The following is a 22,975-nucleotide window of genomic DNA, read 5'->3' on the forward strand; positions in this document are numbered from 1 at the left end:
GAGAGAGAGAGAGAGTCCTCTCCTGCTTAATTTACAACCGGGTGTGTAGATGTCAAAACCCCCACACCAGTTCCCTCATCCCCTCTGCGGGTGAGAGAAGGTATGGTTATTGTCAGCGATTGCCAAGCTGATCCGACCCATTGTGATCCTCACCATGACAACACACACACATCCAAAGTTTCATCCAGTGTTTTATTTATTTGCATTTAGCAATATTATACAAAAACCTTCATCAGGTGGAAACTGTCATAATTTTCCTCTCAGCTCCCTGAATAATCATGGGTACACAGTCAAAATGACATTACTCTGAATAAAACGTGTTTTTCAAGCAAATGAATGCACAATATAACTGCTGGTGTCATACACACACAGACATGAGTGGATAGAGGGTCACATTTAAAAGGTTGAAATGCTGTTGCGCTAATCAGAACACTCGTTCAAACTAAACGCTTATAAACTACAATATTTGGGGGAGAAAAATCATCCTATTGCTTTCTGAAATGAAACAACAATCGTACACGGGATATTATAATCAGGACTCCCAGCCAGAGAACAGCGAGCATGGATACACCATGGATACACCATGGATACACCAAACTGAACAAGTCACAATAGTATTACAAATAAAAACTACTTTAACGTTATCAAATGCAGTTGGGAAGTGAGTGAATCGAGTGAGTGAATCAAGATCTAGACGTTTGAGACAAGCAGGTTGCCTAGCAACGGTGCAAAACTATTTAATGTTTAAAACAAAAAGTATTATGCCCCCTCATTTCAAAAAGCGTTCCCGTGGCAACTAACTCTTTTTTTTATTTTTTTAAACGCTCTTTTCAGTAAGCTAAATATTATAATACACATACGCTTTTATCCAAACGACCTAGTCATACGTGCATCCATATTCTGAGCACAGGGATCCTCCGTCATCAGAAAATATTTCTGTTTGTTAAAGTGCACTTCAATAAAAGTGCAATCAGGCCAAGTGGACAGACGGGTTAGGGTTAACATCTCGGGTCACTATGACAACCGACATGGGTCAACATGAACTCCTCTTTACTCACTAGGATTAGGTCTGCCAAACGTTGCTGCTCCTTGCCAACCTGTTGAATCTAAATGACTTTAAAAAATAATTTTTCAAAGACGAGCGTTTAAGACTGTGACACATTGATATTTCATAGAGATAATGTCTCATCTCATATCTGATATTTCAGCTGCTAACCGTCCATTCATCAATGTGTAAGTATGTTTCCTATGTGTCCATGGAAATTGAAAGTCCTTGGGCTTATATAAAAAACAATGACCTTCAAATAGCCAACACCATACTACCCACACTTCTACCCACTCCCCACACTTCTACCCACTCTCTCCACTATCCACACTTCTACCCACTCCCCACACTTCTACCCACTCTCTCCACTATCCACACTTCTACCCACTCTCTCCACTACCCACACTTCTACCCACTCTCTCCCCTACCCATACTACAATCCCTTCTCTCTCCTACCCATACTACAATCCCTTCTCTCTCCTACCCATACTACAATCCCTTCTCTCTCCTACCCATACTACAATCCCTTCTCTCCCCTACCCATACTACAATCCCTTCTCTCCCCTACCCATACTACAATCCCTTCTCTCCACTCCCCACACTTCTACCCACTCTCTCCCCTACCCATACTACAATCCACTCTCTCCCCTACCCACACTACAATCCACTCTCTCCCCTGCCCATACTACAATCCCTTCTCTCCCCTACCCACACTACAATCCACTCTCTCCAAACGAAACCTCTACAATAACATAGTCACACTATACAATATGATGTATCCCCAAATGGAACATATTTGGGAAACAATAACTTTTCAGATCAATGAAATATACAGTATGTCAATGATATACTTTCATAGGTATGACAACATTTCAGTACAGATGTGGTCTCTATTCAAAACAGAGGATAGCACTTCAACAAATAACATTTTCTGTAGAGTATAACACTCCCCAAACGTATATTAGCACAGTGCAAACAGAAGTGAAAACAAAAACAACATCCATTAGGAATTCTTCATCGTAGCTACACTATATTGAAAACAAAACCTAAAAACAGAGAAACAACAGTGACCCATACTTTTAGTGGTTGGACTGCTTTAGCTTTAACACGTTGAAATTACTTCCTGAGTGTAATGCCACTATTGCTGTGATCATTTCAATGGTATCACAGGCGAGGGTGATGAAAGCTTGAATCAGCATGAAATACTTCTATATAAAGCCTCAAGAAAACAAAAGAGATGTGAGGGATGGAGACTGACGAAGAGAAAGGGAGGGAGAGAACAACATGGCAGCCATGGGGTGAAAGTATTTGTGTTATGTTGGGGTGACTCAGGGTTCAATGCTCGGCCCCCTGCTGTTGCTCAGCAATTACCCTGGTAAGAGGGGCGTAGGGCCACAGTCAATCAGTCCAGACACACACAGAGCCTGGTCCTGGTCAGTCCAGACACACACAGAGCCTGGTCCTGGTCAGTCCAGACACACACAGAGCCTGGTCCTGGTCAGTCCAGACACACACAGAGCCTGGTCCGGGTCAGTCCAGACACACACAGAGCCTGGCTCTGGTCTTTGACCTTCAACAACCATGACGGATATCAGAGCTGAAAACAGAATGGCTAACTCACACTGACCATTTGAGCTAGCTTGGTATTGCATAATCCAAATCAAGGATAAGGGAGAAAACCTGATACCAGAGTTCAGTCAAATACATTTGTATATAATCATTTAAAGATGATCTTAGATCTGTAGAAAATTAAAAAAAGAACACAAGGTAAATAGAAACATGTGACCTGTTGTTGTTCCATCTTTTAAACTGGTGGAGGAGAACAGACGTTTGTTGTTGTTCCATCTTTTCAATTTCACTGTTCAATTGGTTGGTGGGAGTTACGGGTTTGTGCGTCAATTCGATTGGTTGATAGAGGTTACGCGGAACCCATGAGCACCTGGACAGGAGACGTGGCCTTGCTGTCCGCAGGTGAAGGCGGGTACAGGGTGTCGGTGCGGTTGACACGCAGGAATGGTGGGATACTGGAGGACTTGATGTGGAGGATCCTGGTGTCTGTGACCTCACAGTCAATCTGCATCATCACCTCAAACTCCTGGTCCTTGATCACACGATCTGTTAACGAGACAGGGAGAATCAATGCATTAGAAGAAAAAAAACCAAGTAAGCTTCCTCAGTTGAAACCCAGCTGGGCCTGGCTATACCTTCCCTCCTCCCCCCCTCCCTATGACAGAGAGAGAGGGAGTAGATACCTCTATCAATAGTAGTAGAGTGGAGTGGGCGGTTAGTTAGGGGTTAAGAGCCAGAGAGAGGGATGAAGGAGAGGTAAACAGAGGAGAGAGGTGAGTCACCCACTGGCACTCTCTCCTGTAGAGAGAAACACAACAGCTCTAAACAAAGACAGACATGCAAACCAGACAGAGAGAACATAAAGAAGTTCCCTGGTGTGTGAGAGAGAGGGAGAGAGAGGAAGAGGGAGAGAGAGGGATAGAGAGAGAGAAAGAGGGAGAGAGAGAGGGGGAGAGAGAGAGAGAAAGAGAGAGAGGGGGAGAGAGGAAGAGAGAGGAAGAGGGAGGTAGAGAGGAAGATGGAGATACAAAGACGAAGAGGAGGAGAGAGGAAGAGGAGGAGAGAGGAAGAGGAGAGAGGAAGAGGAGAGAGGGGAAGATGGAGCATGGAGAGTATGTCTGAACGGATCCCTGCAAGCAGGTTTACATTACCAAACCACTGACACTTCATATCTCTTACTATGGCTTTGTCTGTCTATAGGACTGGTGGTGGTGGGTCTGTGGTGAGAGAGAGAGAGGGGGGGCTCCCTATGATGTCTCTATCTCCAGCTGCATGGAGAGGGGCGGGGAGGGGTCCCTATATGATGTCTCTATCTCCAGCTGCATGGGGAGGGGAGGGGGGGTCCCTATATGATGTCTCTATCTCCAGCTGCATGGGGGGGGGGTTACAGTAGTTTACAGGCAATGCAGAAAGTCACATTAGAAAGAGGGTTCTGGACAGCCAGCTACATTTGGGGGTATGAGAGGTAGAGAGGAGAGGTATGAGAGGTAGAGAGGAGAGGTATGAGAGGCTAGGCCGTGAGAAACCCAACACCGTTGGCATTACAGCATGTGTGGGCTAGAGAAACATCATGAAATATAAGCTATTCCTAAAACTGGGTTTCTGCACACTGTTGGCAAACATTTCTAACAAATTACCAAACGTCCCAACTCTCCTTAGCCCGCTGACTGAGTGGCCAAAACACAGACAGCCAGGACACACAAGCACACGCACAAACACGCACGCATATACACACAGAGGGGCCCACTTCAAACAGCATGACTGAGGTACCTACCAAAAGCCCCCCAGGTCTTTGTTTGTGTCTGCCAGGTCTGTGTGTGTGTGTGTGTGTGTGTGTGTGTGTGTCAGGTCTCTCCTTTCCCCTTTTACTAGTGCCACCTGGACGCCTTCCAGAAAGCTCCTTCCTTCCCACACGGACTGTCAGTGGCAGTCTGGCAGGATAGTCTGCTGTGTGCCAGTGTGTGTGTGTGTGTGTGTGTGTGTGTGTGTGCGTCACTCCCCTTTGTTTTGATTAAGCCTCTGGGTCTGACAAAACAACATTAGTGGAAACTCAAGAGGGCATTTGTGATTCAGTGGTCAGCCAGCTTGATAAAGATTATGGAGATAAGAGTGGGCACTGGGCACAGTTTGGAATTGGGTTTTTTGTTAGAGGCAATTTCAGTCAACAAAAACAAATTATGTTCTAATAAGACAGTCAGTCAGTGGGCCGTTTAAAATGCTTCTAACAACCGTGCTACCAATCCAGCCAACCGTGCTACCAATCCAGCCAACCAAGCTACCAATCCAGCCAACGGAGCTACCAATCCAGCCAACCGAGCTACCAATCCAGCCAACCGAGCTACCAATCTAGCCAACCGAGCCACCAATCCAGCCAACCGAGCGACCAACCCAGCCAACCGAGCCACCAATCCAGCCAACCGAGCTACCAATCCAGCCAACCGAGCTACCAATCCAGCCAACCGAGCTACCAATCCAGCCAACCGAGCCACCAATCCAGCCAACCGAGCCACCAATCCAGCCAACCGAGCCACCAATCCAGCCAACCTAGCTACCAATCTAGCCAACCTAGCTACCAATCTAGCCAAACCGAGCTACCAATCCAGCCAACCTAGCTACCAATCCAGCCAACCTAGCTACCAATCCAGCCAATTTAGCTACCAATCCAGCCAACCGAGCTACCAATCCAGCCAACCGAGCTACCAATCTAGCCAACCGAGCTACCAATCTAGCCAACCTAGCTACCAATCTAGCCAACCTAGCTACCAATCTAGCCAACCTAGCCAACCTAGCTACCAATCTAGCCAACCTAGCTACCAATCTAGCCAACCTAGCTACCAATCTAGCCAACCGAGCTACCAATCCAGCCAACCTAGCTACCAATCTAGCCAACCGAGCTACCAATCCAGCCAACCTAGCTACCAATCTAGCCAACCTAGCTACCAATCTAGCCAACCTAGCCAACCTAGCTACCAATCTAGCCAACCTAGCTACCAATCTAGCCAACCTAGCTACCAATCTAGCCAACCGAGCTACCAATCCAGCCAACCTAGCTACCAATCTAGCCAACCGAGCTACCAATCCAGCCAACCTAGCTACCAATCTAGCCAACCGAGCTACCAATCCAGCCAGTTCTCCTTCAATATTAAAGCAGCAATACATTTTTATTGGTCACATACACAGGTTTAGCAGATATTATTGTGAGTGTAGAGAAATGCTTGTGCTTCTAAACTCAGCAAAAAAAGAAACTTCCCTTTTTCAGGACCCTGTCTTTCAAAGATAATTTGTAAAAATCCAAATAACTTCACAGATCTTCATTGTAAAGGGTTTAAACACGGTTTCCCATGCTTGTTCAACGAACCATAAACAATTAATGAACACGCACCTGGGGAACGGTCGTTAAGACACTAACAGCTTACAGACGGTAGGCAATTAAGGTCACAGTTATGAAAACTTAGGACACTAGAGGCCTTTCTACTGACTCTGAAAAACACCAAAAGAAAGATGCCCAGGGTCCCTGCCCATCTGCGTGAACGTGCCTTAGGCATGCTGCAAGGAGGCATGAGGACTGCAGATGTGGCCAGGGCAATAAATTGCAATGTCCGTATTGTGAGACGCCTAAGACTACAGGGAGACAGGATGGACAGCTGATCGTCCTCGCAGTGGCAGACCACGTGTAACAACACCTGCACAGGATTGGTACATCCCAACATCACACCTGCGGGACAGGTACAGGATGGCAACAACAACAACTGCCCGAGTTACACCAGGAATGCACAATCCCTCAATCAGTGCTCAGACTGTCCGCAATAGGCTGAGAGAGGCTGGACAGGGCTTGTAGGCATCTCCGGCAACAACGTCGCCTATGGGCACAAACCCACCATTGCTGGACCAGACAGGACTGGCAAAAGTGCCCTTCACTGACGAGTCGCGGTTTTGTCTCACCAGGGGTGATGGTTTACGGATTCGCGTTTATCGTTGAAGGAATGAGCATTACACCGAGGCCTGTACTCTGGAGCGGGATCGATTTGGAGGTAGAGGGTCCGTCATGGTCTGGGGCGGTGTGTCACAGCATCAGCAGACTGAGCTTGTTGTCATTGCAGGCAATCTCAACGCTGTGCGTTACAGAGAAGACATCCTCCTCCCTCATGTGGTACCCTTCCTGCAGGCTCATCCTGACATGACCCTCCAGCATGAAAATGCCACCAGCCATACTGCTCGTTCTGTGCGTGATTTCCTGCAAGACAGGAATGTCAGTGTTCTGCCATGGCCAGCGAAGAGCCCGGATCTCAATCCCATTGAGCACGTCTGGGACCTGTTGGATCAGAGAGTGAGGGCTAGGGCCATTCCTCCCAGAAATGTCCGGGAACTTGCAGGTGCCTTGGTGGAAGAGTGGGCTAACATCTCACAGCAAGAACTGGCAAATCTGGTGCAGTCCATGAGGAGGAGATGCACTGCAGTAGTTAATGCAGCTGGTGGCCACACCAAATAATGACTTACTTTTGATTTGGGACACATTATTCAATTTCTGTTAGTCACATGTCTGTGGAACTTGTTCAGTTTATGTCTCAGTTGTTGAATCTTATTATGTTCATACAAATATTTACAGATGTTAAGTTCGCTGAAAATAAACGCAGTTGACAGTGAGAGGACGTTTCTTTTTTTGCTGAGTTTATTAGAATTGACCAGTTTCTGGCAGTTATTTATCCCAGGAAAAGGGAGTTTGGTTTGGGCGGGAAATCTCGGTATCCCGGTATTCAACCCTACAAAGTACAAAGAACGAGCTCTCAAAAACCCCATAGGTGGAGTAAACAGATAGTTGGACGTCTATGAACACGCTGTCATACATCACCCCAACGAGTAATCACATTGATGAGAAGTGGGACATGAAGTCCCTCCCATGTACTGACCACTGAGAACATGGAGGAGAGGAACACAGCAGAGAACATGAAACGGTATTAACTACAGGACTGTGGTAGTTGGAACTGCACTGCCCCCTAGCGGTCATACGCAGGACCATATCTGCACTGTGAATTCACATATATATAAATAATTTCCCCCCCTTGTCGTTTAAACTATAAATAAAATGGCAGTTTAAACATTAAGAAAACGTTTTACATTTTTCACATCCCGAATGTCTATAGAACTGGCCTGATATAGAGTGACGTCTATAGAACTGGCCTGATACAGAACTGGCCTGATATAGAGTGACGTCTATAGAACTGGCCTGATATAGAGTGACGTCTACAGAACGGGCCTGATATAGAGTGACGTCTACAGAACGGGCCTGATATAGAGTGACGTCTATAGAACGGGCCTGATATAGAGTGACGTCTATAGAACTGGCCTGATATAGAGTGACGTCTACAGAACTGGCCTGATATAGAGTGACGTCTATAGAACTGGCCTGATATAGAGTGACGTCTATAGAACTGGCCTGATATAGAGTGACGTCTATAGAACTGGCCTGATATAGAGTGACGTCTATAGAACTGGCCTGATATAGAGTGACGTCTACAGAACTGGCCTGATATAGAGTGACGTCTACAGAACTGGCCTGATATAGAGTGACGTCTACAGAACTGGCCTGATATAGAGTGACGTCTACAGAACTGGCCTGATATAGAGTGACGTCTACAGAACTGGCCTGATATAGAGTGACGTCTACAGAACTGGCCTGATATAGAGTGACGTCTACAGAACTGGCCTGATATAGAGTGACGTCTACAGAACTGGCCTGATATAGAGTGACGTCTACAGAACTGGCCTGATATAGAGTGACGTCTATAGAACTGGCCTGATATAGAGTGACGTCTACAGAACTGGCCTGATATAGAGTGACGTCTATAGAACTGGCCTGATATAGAGTGACGTCTATAGAACTGGCTTGATATAGAGTGATGTCTATAGAACTGGTGGGGGCTCCTCTGCTAGGTTTCTGTCCCCAGTGGTTAGGTTGAGTTAGGAGTAGGACCATTTGAACACAACTACTGCTGACAGCACTGTTGTGCTCAACCTCCTGTTACACTCTGCCACTATGCAGTGAACCTAAAATACTCAAAATTGGAAAGACGCCGCAGGGTGTGTATGTGAGTGAGTGAGTGAGTGAGACAGAGAGAGAGGAGACAGAGAGAGAGGAGACAGAGAGAGAGGAGACAGAGAGAGAGGAGACAGAGAGAGAGGAGACAGAGAGAGAGGAGACAGAGAGAGAGGAGACAGAGAGAGAGGAGACAGAGAGAGAGAGGAGACAGAGAGAGAGAGGAGACAGAGAGAGAGAGAGGGAGAGATAGAGACAGAGAGACAGAGAGAGACAGAGAGAGACAGAGAGAGAGACAGAGACAGAGACAGAGACAGAGAGAGAGAGAGAGAGAGAGACAGAGACAGACAGACAGAGAGAGAGAGACAGAGACAGAGACGATGGCCCCCAGTAAAAACACCTGTAATCAAAAAATTATGTCAGTAATTTCCAAACATTCTTCGATTCTAAACACGTCGCTTCCAATTGATTGAGCTCCTTTCAAACGAAGGGGATCGTTAAACATAACAGAGAGAGAGAGAGAGAGAGAGAGTCCTTCTCTCCATTTAAGGAGCCAACCCTTCAGCCAGAAATATTTGGAAAATCATAGAACGTCAACTAACTTTTACAGAATCAATTAACCATAGACATACCACTGTTCCGAAATAGCCAATGACCTACATCAATCCAATGTATTTATAAAGCCCAGCTGATGTCTCAAAGTGCTGTACAGAAACCCAGCCTAAAACCCCAAACAGCAAGCAATGCAGGTGTAGAAGCACGGTGGCTAGGAAAAATGACATCAAAGTCCCAATCCCGAATTGTATGTTATTGTCCAGGACAGACCAAACGATGGTTCCCTATTAGCAAAACCGATCCCCTCCCTCCAGATGAAAGCCATTTGGTGACTGGGGGGGGGCATTCCTGCAGAGCAAGACAGCTGGAAAGAATTACCCTCCCTTCCTCTGCCATGGAGCACTAATGGTATTGAGGTATTTTTTTTTCTATCTAAGGGTCTGGGCCCAACTAAAGATGCATTCGGAAAGTATTCAGACCCCTTGACTTTTTCCATATTTCGTTTCAGCCTTATTCTAAAAAGGATTAAATACAAAAAAAATGCTCATCAACCTACGCACCTCATGGCAAAGCGAACAGGTTTTTAATTTGTTTGTTGTTGTTGAAATACCTTATTTACATAAGTGTTCAGACCCTTTGCTATGAGACTCGAAGTTGATCTCAGGTGCATCCTGTTTCCATTGATCTTCCTTGAGATGTTTCTACAACTTGATTGGAGTCCACCTGTGGTAAATTAAATTGATTGGACATGATTTGGGAAGGCACACACCTGTCTATATAAGGTCCTGCAGTTGACAGTGGATGTCAGAGCAAAAACCAAGCCATGAGGTCGAAGGAATTGTCCGTACAGCTCCGAGACAGGATTGTGTCGAGGCACAGATCTGGGGAAGAGGACCAACAAATGTCTGCAGCATTGAAGGTCCTCAAGAACACAGTGGTCTCCATCATTCTGAAATAGAAGAAGTTTGGAACCACCAAAACTCTTCCTAGAGCTGGTCGCAAGGCCAAACCGAGCAATCGGGGGAGAAGGGCCTTGGTCAGGGAGTTGATGAAGAACCCAATGGTCACTCTGACAGAGCTCCAGAGTTCCTCTGTGGAGATGGGAGAACCTTCCAGAAGGACAACCATCTCTGCAGCACTCCACCAATCAGGCCTTTATGGTAGAGTGGCCAGACGGAAGACACTCCTCAGGCACATGATAGCTCACTTGGAGTTTGCCAAAAGGCCCCTAAAGACACTCAGACCATGAGAAACAAGATGGTCTCTCTGGTCTGATGAAACCAAGATTGAACTCTTGGCCTGAATGCCAAGCGTCACGCCTGGAGGAAACATGGCACCATCCGTAAGGTGAAGCCTGGTGGTAGCAGTATCATGCTGTAGGGATGTTTTTCAGCGACAGGGACTGGAAGACTAGTCAGGATCGAGGGAAAGATTAACGGAGCAAAGCAGCGAGAGATCCTTGATGGAAACCTGCTCCAGAGTGCTCAGGACCTCAGACGGGGGCAAAGGTTCACTTTCCAACAGGACATTGACCTTAAGCACACAGCCAAGACAATGCAGAGCCCAACCTGAACCCTATCGAACATCTCTGGAGACCTGAAAATAGCTGTGCAGGGTCAATGTCCTGTTAGAAGGTGAACCTTCAACCCCAGTCTGAGGTCCTGAGTGCTCTGCAGCAGGTTTTCATCAAGGATCTCTCGCTCCCCATCCAACCTGACAGAGCTTGAGAGGATCTGCAGAGAAGAATGCAGGTGTGTCAAGCTTGTAGAAGACTCAAGGCTATAATTGCTGCCAAAGGTGCTTCAACAATGTACTAAGTACTGTGTTCTTGGGGATCTCGACACAATCCTGTCTCGGAGCTCTACTGACAATTCCTTCGACCTCATGGCTGGATTTTTGCTCTGACATGCACTGGCAACTGTGGTACCTTCTACAGACAGGTGTGTGCCTTTCTAAATCATGTTCAATCAATTGGATTTACCACAGGTGGACAACAATCGAGTTGTAGAAACATGTCCAGATTGTAGGATTTTTAATGAATTTAATAGCAAATTATGGAGGTTCAAACAGGTGCCATTAATACAGGTAACGAGTGGAGGACAGAGGAGCCTCTTGAAGAGCCAGAAATCTTGCTTGTTTGTAGGTGACCAAATACTTATTTTCCACCATAATTTGCAAATAAATTCATAAAAAATCCTACAATGTGATTTTCTGGATTTTTTTCCCTCATTTCGTCTGTCATAGTTGAAGTGTACCTATGATGAAAATTACAGGCCTCCCTCATCTTTTTAAGTGGGAGAACTTGCACAATTGGTGGCTGACTAAATACTTTTTTGCCCCACTGTACATTCAAACAGTTTTGCTTTGGCAGGTGGGTATGCATGCATTTACCACACTTCCTGGAATTCAAATGGACATCTTTTTTTGTGCGGTATAATAAACTAACATCTTACAGAGTCAGTATAATACCCTTGAATACCACTACAATCATTGTTGGGGATTCAGGACATTTAGTGGGAAAACGGCTATCGGATTTCACTATTTACGTGACTTCAGTAAACCAAGTGACCAATGTGGCCTTAAGCATTCCATCCCTGACGAAACGGACCAAGAACAATGTTTACCTTCATTCATCTACAACAACGCCCCAGAGAGAGAGAGAGAGAGAGTCTTTACCAATATAATGCCGTGCTCTTCCCTCCCTGCTGAGTAACAATATCATGTTCCACTGACTGACTCACTCCCTCCTTGGGCTAGCTCACCGCTAATCAATTCAGATGCTACATACAGAGCCAGAATGAAGGGAGGAAGGGATAAATAGAGAGGGAAAGAAAGAGATCGAGAAAGACAATAAACACAATTTTGCCAACAAAAAAAAAAGACATAAAAATGTGAAGAAGAGAGAGCAAGAATCATTCTGTAATAACAGGGCCAGTTGAAAAGCCAAGAACAACAGAATCATTCATTTAATTATTCACACTCATCTTTTGGCTTCAGTATCTTGCAACACGACAAAACCCTTCCAAGTCAGTTTAATGTTCTTGTTCATTGTGTGGAGATGATGCTAACCCACTCCAGACAGTACTGCAGAGATAAGGTACAGTACGTAGCCTAGCATGGATGCCAAACATGGAGTCGGGTCATCTCTATGGCCTTTGTTCTCCCATTAAATCAGTATCAGTGGTCCAGCCAGCCAAGAGAAGGACCATAGAGAAAACAAGACCACGATGTTGTCATGGAAATCAAGGCCAAAACACAAACAGATGTTCAGTTAGGACAGCACAGAAAATACTTCGGGCCACACGAGAATGACAAATATAATAAACAACTAGTTCAGACAGAAATATCAACCGATCACGCAGGTCTTGAGGTGAACAGGTTTGCTTGTGGATGAGATAAGAGAACCTGATCCGATCCTGTGGTGCCCAAAGCAACAGTGTGGTTTTTGTGTAATAAATGACGGGTTTCTGAGACATCCTTACACCCTAGCATAGTGAACTACGACTTGGATGACTGCTTTTCAAATGAGCCGATAGCTCAAAACACACTTCCTAATGGCTAACACATACAGATCTATGTGAAAATATAGCCATGTGGTCTGATCGTGATTGGCTCATGTGCATCTACTCACACTTCGTACTTCCTGTTAAATTAGCCAATCAACGGCCTGATTGAGGTCTAGCAGTACAATACTGTTGAGTTAGAGATGACTTTCCTTAGATTTGTGTGTATTAGGTAGTTGTTGTGGAATTGTTAGATTGCTTGTTAGATATTACTGCACTGTCGGAACTAAACTCAGCAAGTCCTGTCTGGTCCAGCGATGATGGGTTTGTGCCCATAAGCGACGTTGTTGCCGGTAATGTCTGGTGAGGACCTGCCTTACAACAGGCCTACAAGCCCTCAGTCCAGCCTCTCTCAGCCTATTGTGGACAGTCTGAGCACTGATGGAGGGATTGTGCATTCCTGGTGTAACCCAGGCAGATGTTGCCATCCTGTATCTTTCCCGCAGGTGTGATGTCTGCAGTCCCATGCCTCCTTGGAGTATACACCTAAGGCACGTTCACGCAGATGAGCAGGGACCCTGGGCATCTTTCTTTTGGTGTTTTTCAGAGTTAGTAGAAAGGCCTCTTTAGTGTCCTAAGTTTTCATAACTGTGACCTTAATTGCCTATCGTCTGTAAGCTGTTAGTGTCTTAACGACCGTTCCCCAGGTGCGTGTTCATTAATTGTTTATGGTTCGTTGAACAAGCATGGGAAACCGTGTTTAAACCCTTTACAATGAAGATCTGTGAAGTTATTTGGATTTTTACAAATCATCTTTGAAAGACAGGGTCCTGAAAAAGGGACGTTTATTTTTTTGCTGAGTTTAGAAGCACAAGCATTTCGCTACACTCACAATAATATCTGCTAAACCTGTGTATGTGACCAATACATTTAAGTTAGCCAATCAACAGCCTGATTGAGGTCTTACAGCACCATACTGTTCAACTAGCCAATCAACAGCCTGATTGAGGTCTTACAGCACCATACTGTTCAACTAGCCAATCAACAGCCTGATTGAGGTCTTACAGCACCATACTGTTCAACTAGCCAATCAACAGCCTGATTGAGGTCTTACAGCACCATACTGTTCAACTAGCCAATCAACAGCCTGATTGAGGTCTTACAGCACCATACTGTTCAACTAGCCAATCAACAGCCTGATTGAGGTCTTACAGCACCATACTGTTCAACTAGCCAATCAACAGCCTGATTGAGGTCTTACAGCACCATACTGTTCAACTAGCCAATCAACAGCCTGATTGAGGTCTTACAGCACCATACTGTTCAACTAGCCAATCAACAGCCTGATTGAGGTCTTACAGTACCATACTGTTCAACTAGCCAATCAACAGCCTGATTGAGGTCTTACAGTACCATTCTGTTCAACTAGCCAATCAACAGCCTGATTGAGGTCTTACAGCACCATACTGTTCAACTAGCCAATCAACAGCCTGATTGAGGTCTTACAGCACCATACTGTTCAACTAGCCAATCAACAGCCTGATTGAGGTCTTACAGTACCATACTGTTCAACTAGCCAATCAACAGCCTGATTGAGGTCTTACAGCACCAGTGCCAACTCTCTAACACGGCAGCTTTCATCTGAGAGCTTTAAAGCCGGTTTTACACTTTTATCCAAAGCGACTTAAAATACTGAGTGCATCAATTCTTGTGCTTTTTCGTACTGGTCCCTTCCCTTCTAGGCAGAGTTCCTCTGTCCAGTGTCTGTGTTTTTTTTATTTATTTTTTATTTTCTTTTTTATGGCTTTTTCTTTGCAACTCTGCCTAGAAGGCCAGCATCCCGGAGTCGACTCTTCACTGTTGACGTTGAGACTGGTGTTTTACGGGTACTATTTAATGAAGCTGCCAGTTGAGGACATGTGAGGTGTCTGTTTCTCAAACTAGACACTCTAATGTACTTGTCATCTTGCTCAGTTGTAAACCGGGGCCTCCCACTCTTTCTATTCTGGTTAGGGCCAGTTTGCACTGTTCTGTGAAGGGAGTAGTACACAGCGTTGTACGAGATCTTCAGTTTCTTGGCAATTTCTCACATGGAATAGCCTTCACTTCTCAGAACAAGAATAGACTGACGAGTTTCAGAAGAAAAAGGTCTTTGTTTCTGGCCATTTTGAGTCTGTAATGCTGATGTTCCAGATACTCAACTAGTCTAAAGAAGGCCAGTTGTATACATCAATCAATTTGTGAAGAAACCCAGAGGACAGGAAGAAAAGAGAGCGAAGCCATTAAATGTACAGTGTATGGTGACAGATCTGTAGTAGAGTTGACTCACCATTAAATGTACAGTGTATGGTGACAGATCTGTAGTAGAGTTGACTCACCATTAATGTTCATGGCTGGCAACACCACAGACATCTTGGGCCTACTTCCTTTGTTGTGGCTGGTAGCGGGAAGTAAAAGGTGATCCTGAGAACAAGGAACAATCAAAAAAAGGTCAAAGGTCTAACTTAATGAAGCACACTTTGACCTTAGCGAAGACTTCAACACACCAGATCAACGGATGTCAAACTGGAGTTCAAATCGTAGCACTTAGGCTTTACAATGAAGGGTTAAAGGTCAGAAGCATGAAGCACACCTTGACCCACACATCAAATACCACCTAACATCAGGCTGTATGTTTATCAGATAGCTGGCTTTATAATGAAGGGTTAAAGGTCAGAAGCATGAAGCACACCTTGACCCCACACATCAAATACCACCTAACATCAGGCTGTATGTTTATCAGATAGCTGGCTTTATAATGAAGGATTAGGGTTAAAGGTCAGAAGCATGGAGCACACCTTGACCCCACACATCAAATACCACCTAACATCAGGCTGTATGTTTATCAGATAGCTGGCTTTATAATGAAGGGTTAAAGGTCAGAAGCATGGAGCACACCTTGACCCCACACATCAAATACCACCTAACATCAGGCTGTATGTTTATCAGATAGCTGGCTTTATAATGAAGGGTTAAAGGTCAGAAGCATGGAGCACACCATGACCCCACACATCAAATACCACCTAACATCAGGCTGTATGTTTATCAGATAGCTGGCTTTATAATGAAGGGTTAAAGGTCAGAAGCATGAAGCACACCTTGACCCCACACATCAAATACCACATAACATCAGACTACAACTTTTTAGTAATAACCACACGGTAGTCATAGAAACTGAAAAACACACTGATGTTCATCAGACAAGACGGCTTTGTAGTGAAGGTGTGAAAGGAACCCCGTGGTTGCTATTTGTTAATCAAAAGGAAAAACCCCATCGACCCACAGCTCTGTCTGTATGACGTCAATCTGTCTGTCTGTCTGTAGCGTGTCTCGAGGACAGTTTGACCAAATTCAATCCAGTCAGTCAGTGGATGAGCTACTGACTAACTGCTAACTGTAGAAAGCAACAATATCTCTCTACTGCTCCACTAAACCCTATAGTACATCTATAAATGTCATTACACTACAGGACAGTATCTCTAATGCTCCACTAAAGCCTACAGTACATCTATAATGACATCACACTACAGGACAGTATCTCTAATGCTCCACTAAACCCTATAGTACATCTATAATGTCATCACACTACAGGACAGTATCTCTAATGCTCCACTAAACCCTATAGTACATCTATAAATGTCATCACACTACAGGACAGTATCTCTAATGCTCCACTAAACCCTACAGTACATCTATAATGTCATCACACTACAGGACAGTATCTCTAATGCTCCACTAAACCCTACAGTACATCTATAATGTCATCACACTACAGGACAGTATCTCTAATGCTCCACTAAACCCTACAGTACATCTATAATGTCATCACACTACAGGACAGTATCTCTAATGCTCCACTAAACCCTATAGTACATCTATAGTGTCATCACACTACAGGACAGTATCTCTAATGCTCCACTAAACCCTACAGTACATCTATAGTGTCATCACACTACAGGACAGTATCTCTAATGCTCCACTAAACCCTACAGTACATCTATAGTGTCATCACACTACAGGACAGTATCTCTAATGCTCCACTAAACCCTACAGTACATCTATAGTGTCATCACACTACAGGACAGTATCTCTAATGCTCCACTAAACCCTACAGTACATCTATAGTGTCATCACACTACAGGACAGTATCTCTAATGCTCCACTAAACCCTACAGTACATCTATAGTGTCATCACACTACAGGACAGTATCTCTAATGCTCCACTAAACCCTACAGTACATCTATAGTGTCATCACACTACAGGACAGTATCTCTAATGCTCCACTAAACCCTACAGTACATCTATAGTGTCATCACACTACAGGACAGTATCTCTAATGCTCCACTAAACCCTACAGTACATCTATAGTGTCATCACACTACAGGACAGTATCTCTAATGCTCCACTAAACCCTACAGTACATCTATAGTGTCATCACACTACAGGACAGTATCTCTACTGCTCCACTAAACCCTACAGTACATCTATAGTGTCATCACACTACAGGACAGTATCTCTAATGCTCCACTAAACCCTACAGTACATCTATAGTGTCATCACACTACAGGACAGTATCTCTAATGCTCCACTAAACCCTACAGTACATCTATAATGTCATCACACTAGAGGACAGTATCTCTAATGCTCCACTAAACCCTATAGTACATCTATAGTGTCATCACACTACAGGACAGTATCTCTAATGCTCCACTAAACCCTACAGTACATCTATAGTGTCATCACACTACAGGACAGTATCTCTAATGCTCCACTAAACCCTACAGTACATCTATAGTGTCATCACACTACAGGACAGTATCTCTAATGCTCCACTAAACCCTACAGTACATCTATAGTGTCATCACACTACAGGACAGTATCTCTAATGCTCCACTAAACCCTACAGTACATCTATAGTGTCATCACACTACAGGACAGTATCTCTAATGCTCCACTAAACCCTACAGTACATCTATAGTGTCATCACACTACAGGACAGTATCTCTAATGCTCCACTAAACCCTACAGTACATCTATAGTGTCATCACACTACAGGACAGTATCTCTAATGCTCCACTAAACCCTACAGTACATCTATAGTGTCATCACACTACAGGACAGTATCTCTAATGCTCCACTAAACCCTACAGTACATCTATAGTGTCATCACACTACAGGACAGTATCTCTAATGCTCCACTAAACCCTACAGTACATCTATAGTGTCATCACACTACAGGACAGTATCTCTAATGCTCCACTAAACCCTACAGTACATCTATAGTGTCATCACACTACAGGACAGTATCTCTAATGCTCCACTAAACCCTACAGTACATCTATAATGTCATCACACTACAGTACAGTATCTCTAATGCTCCACTAAACCCTACAGTACATCTATAGTGTCATCACACTACAGGACAGTATCTCTAATGCTCCACTAAACCCTACAGTACATCTATAGTGTCATCACACTACAGGACAGTATCTCTAATGCTCCACTAAACCCTACAGTACATCTATAGTGTCATCACACTACAGGACAGTATCTCTAATGCTCCACTAAACCCTACAGTACATCTATAGTGTCATCACACTACAGGACAGTATCTCTAATGCTCCACTAAACCCTACAGTACATCTATAGTGTCATCACACTACAGGACAGTATCTCTAATGCTCCACTAAACCCTACAGTACATCTATAGTGTCATCACACTACAGGACAGTATCTCTAATGCTCCACTAAACCCTACAGTACATCTATAGTGTCATCACACTACAGGACAGTATCTCTAATGCTCCACTAAACCCTACAGTACATCTATAGTGTCATCACACTAGAGGACAGTATCTCTAATGCTCCACTAAACCCTACAGTACATATATAGTGTCATCACACTACAGGACAGTATCTCTAATGCTCCACTAAACCCTACAGTACATCTATAGTGTCATCACACTACAGGACAGTATCTCTAATGCTCCACTAAACCCTACAGTACATCTATAGTGTCATCACACTACAGGACAGTATCTCTAATGCTCCACTAAACCCTACAGTACATCTATAGTGTCATCACACTACAGGACAGTATCTCTAATGCTCCACTAAACCCTACAGTACATCTATAGTGTCATCACACTACAGGACAGTATCTCTAATGCTCCACTAAACCCTACAGTACATCTATAGTGTCATCACACTACAGGACAGTATCTCTAATGCTCCACTAAACCCTACAGTACATCTATAGTGTCATCACACTACAGGACAGTATCTCTAATGCTCCACTAAACCCTACAGTACATCTATAGTGTCATCACACTACAGGACAGTATCTCTAATGCTCCACTAAACCCTACAGTACATCTATAGTGTCATCACACTACAGGACAGTATCTCTAATGCTCCACTAAACCCTACAGTACATCTATAGTGTCATCACACTACAGGACAGTATCTCTAATGCTCCACTAAACCCTACAGTACATCTATAGTGTCATCACACTACAGGACAGTATCTCTAATGCTCCACTAAACCCTACAGTACATCTATAGTGTCATCACACTACAGGACAGTATCTCTAATGCTCCACTAAACCCTACAGTACATCTATAATGTCATCACACTACAGTACAGTATCTCTAATGCTCCACTAAACCCTACAGTACATCTATAGTGTCATCACACTACAGGACAGTATCTCTAATGCTCCACTAAACCCTACAGTACATCTATAGTGTCATCACACTACAGGACAGTATCTCTAATGCTCCACTAAACCCTACAGTACATCTATAGTGTCATCACACTACAGGACAGTATCTCTAATGCTCCACTAAACCCTACAGTACATCTATAGTGTCATCACACTACAGGACAGTATCTCTAATGCTCCACTAAACCCTACAGTACATCTATAGTGTCATCACACTACAGGACAGTATCTCTAATGCTCCACTAAACCCTACAGTACATCTATAGTGTCATCACACTACAGGACAGTATCTCTAATGCTCCACTAAACCCTACAGTACATCTATAGTGTCATCACACTACAGGACAGTATCTCTAATGCTCCACTAAACCCTACAGTACATCTATAGTGTCATCACACTACAGGACAGTATCTCTAATGCTCCACTAAACCCTACAGTACATCTATAGTGTCATCACACTACAGGACAGTATCTCTAATGCTCCACTAAACCCTACAGTACATCTATAGTGTCATCACACTACAGGACAGTATCTCTAATGCTCCACTAAACCCTACAGTACATCTATAGTGTCATCACACTACAGGACAGTATCTCTAATGCTCCACTAAACCCTACAGTACATCTATAGTGTCATCACACTACAGGACAGTATCTCTAATGCTCCACTAAACCCTACAGTACATCTATAGTGTCATCACACTACAGGACAGTATCTCTAATGCTCCACTAAACCCTACAGTACATCTATAGTGTCATCACACTACAGGACAGTATCTCTAATGCTCCACTAAACCCTACAGTACATCTATAGTGTCATCACACTACAGGACAGTATCTCTAATGCTCCACTAAACCCTACAGTACATCTATAGTGTCATCACACTACAGGACAGTATCTCTAATGCTCCACTAAACCCTACAGTACATCTATAGTGTCATCACACTACAGGACAGTATCTCTAATGCTCCACTAAACCCTACAGTACATCTATAGTGTCATCACACTACAGGACAGTATCTCTAATGCTCCACTAAACCCTACAGTACATCTATAGTGTCATCACACTACAAGACAGTATCTCTAATGCTCCACTAAACCCTACAGTACATCTATAGTGTCATCACACTACAGGACAGTATCTCTAATGCTCCACTAAACCCTACAGTACATCTATAGTGTCATCACACTACAGGACAGTATCTCTAATGCTCCACTAAACCCTACAGTACATCTATAGTGTCATCACACTACAGGACAGTATCTCTAATGCTCCACTAAACCCTACAGTACATCTATAGTGTCATCACACTACAGGACAGTATCTCTAATGCTCCACTAAACCCTACAGTACATCTATAGTGTCATCACACTACAGGACAGTATCTCTAATGCTCCACTAAACCCTACAGTACATCTATAGTGTCATCACACTACAAGACAGTATCTCTAATGCTCCACTAAACCCTACAGTACATCTATAGTGTCATCACACTACAGGACAGTGAGGCGCCAGTACAGACAATCGAAACATAATCCAGAGTTTACAGTGAGTTCAGGAAGTCACAGCCAAAGGCCACAAGCAACATGAAAGCATCTCCACATCTCTCGTCATAAACATGCGAATCACAAATCAGATGGCTACCATATGGGATAGTCTCTGTCAACGGTCTCTCTCCCCCCACGGCTTCAAGAGTAGATAAATACTACTTCAGAGGTGAAATAACCTCACCAAAACTCTTAAATATTAATGTCTGGCTCTGCCTTTAGATGTTTAGGGAGACTAACAACCCTTGGTCTCTGAGACGATTACAATTACATAAAGGCAAGGATTATAACCCGAACATGGTATCCATCTTGAAGTGACAACTGAAATGTGGAACTCAATTTGAAATAAATGAGACAGCAAACACAGAGAGAGCACCATTGCCCTTTATGGTTTTGAGGGATGAGGGTCCGCTCACCAACCAAGAATTCACAAAATGGGACAAATGCCAAATTGAGACTCTGCAAAAGTATCCTCTGTGTACAAGGCAAAACACCAGATAATGCATGCAGAGCAGAACTAGGCCGATACCCGCCAATCGTCATCACCTACGGAGAGATGAACCTGGAGAAGAGTCCCCGAAGCAAGCTGGTCCTGGGGCTATGTTCACAAACACAAACAGACCCCACAGAGCCCCAGGACAGCAACACAATTAGACACAAACAAATCATGAGAAAACAAAAAGATAATTACTTAACACATTGGAAATCATTTTTTAAAAACAGAGCAACTAGAATGCTATTTGGCCCTAGAGAGTAAACAGTGTCAGAATACCTGAATACCGTAGGCAGACCTGGCTCTCAAGAGAAGTGTGTGTGCACACTGCCCACAAAATGAGGTGGAAACTGAGCTGCACTTCCTAACCTCCTTCCAAATGTATGACCATAGTAGAGACACAAATTTCCCTCAGATTACACACCACAAATAATTTGAAAACAAACCCAATTTTGATAAACTCCCATGTATATTTGGTGAAATACCACAGTGTGCCATCACAGCAGCAAGATTTATGACGTGTTGCCACAAGAAAAGGGCAACCAGTGAAGAACAAACACCATTACAAGTACAACCCACATACAGTTGAAGTTGGAAGTTTACAAACACTTATGTTGGAGTCATTAAAACTCGTTTTTCAACCACTCCACACATTTCTTGTTAACAAACTATAGTTTTGGCAAGTCGGTTAGGACATCTACTTTGTGCATGACATGTAATTTTTCAAACAACAGATTGTTTCACTTATAATTCACTGTATCACAATTCCAGTGGGTCAGAAGTTTAAGTTGACTGTGCCTTTAAACAGTTTGGAAAATTACAGAAAATTATATCATGGCTTCAGAAGCTTCTGATAGGCTAATTGACATAATTTGAGTCAATTGGAGATGTACCTGTGGATATATTTCAAGGCCTACATTCAAACTCAGTGCCTCTTTGCTTGACATCATGAGAAAATCAAAAGAAATCAGTCAAGACATCAGAAAAAAAATTGTAGACCTCCACAAGTCTGGTTCATCCTTGGGAGCAACTTCCAAATGCCTGAAGGTACCACGTTCATCTGTACAAACAATAGTACGCAAGTATAAACACCATGGGACCACGTGGGACCGTCATACCGCTCAGGAAAGAGACGTGTTCTGTCTCCTAGAGATGAACGTACTTTGGTGCGAAAAGTGCAAATCAATCCCAGAACAACAGCAAAGGACCTTGTGAAGATGCTGGAGGAAAAAGGTATAAAAGTATCTATATCCACAGTAAAACAAGTCCTATATCGACATAACCTGAAAGGCCGCTCAGCAAGGAAGAAGCCACTGCTCCAAAACCGCCATAAAAAAGCCAGACTACGGTTTGCAACTGCACATGGGGACAAAGATCGTACTTTTTGGAGAAATGTCCTCTGGTCCGATGAAACAAAAATAGAACTGTTTGGCCATAATGACCATCGTTATGTTTGGAGGA

The 22,975-nt window shown here is 43.9% G+C and overlaps 1 protein-coding gene across 1 annotated transcript in view; it reads right to left on the reverse strand.

The window, feature by feature from the left end:
• Positions 1 to 178: 178 nt before the first annotated feature.
• Positions 179 to 22,975, reverse strand: part of atf6 (activating transcription factor 6) — a 119,302-nt gene continuing 96,505 nt past the window's right edge. The window contains exons 15-16 of the mRNA XM_036978881.2: positions 15,085 to 15,169; positions 179 to 3,160 (exon numbers count right to left, since the gene is read on the reverse strand). Coding sequence (XP_036834776.2) covers positions 2,964 to 3,160; positions 15,085 to 15,169 — 282 coding nt within the window. The 3' untranslated portion in view covers positions 179 to 2,963. The remainder of the gene's footprint in view (positions 3,161 to 15,084; positions 15,170 to 22,975) is intronic.

This window comes from Oncorhynchus mykiss, chromosome 5 (assembly GCF_057628025.1).
Source record: "Oncorhynchus mykiss isolate SJ-2025 chromosome 5, ASM5762802v1, whole genome shotgun sequence".
NCBI classification, from domain to species: domain Eukaryota; kingdom Metazoa; phylum Chordata; class Actinopteri; order Salmoniformes; family Salmonidae; genus Oncorhynchus; species Oncorhynchus mykiss.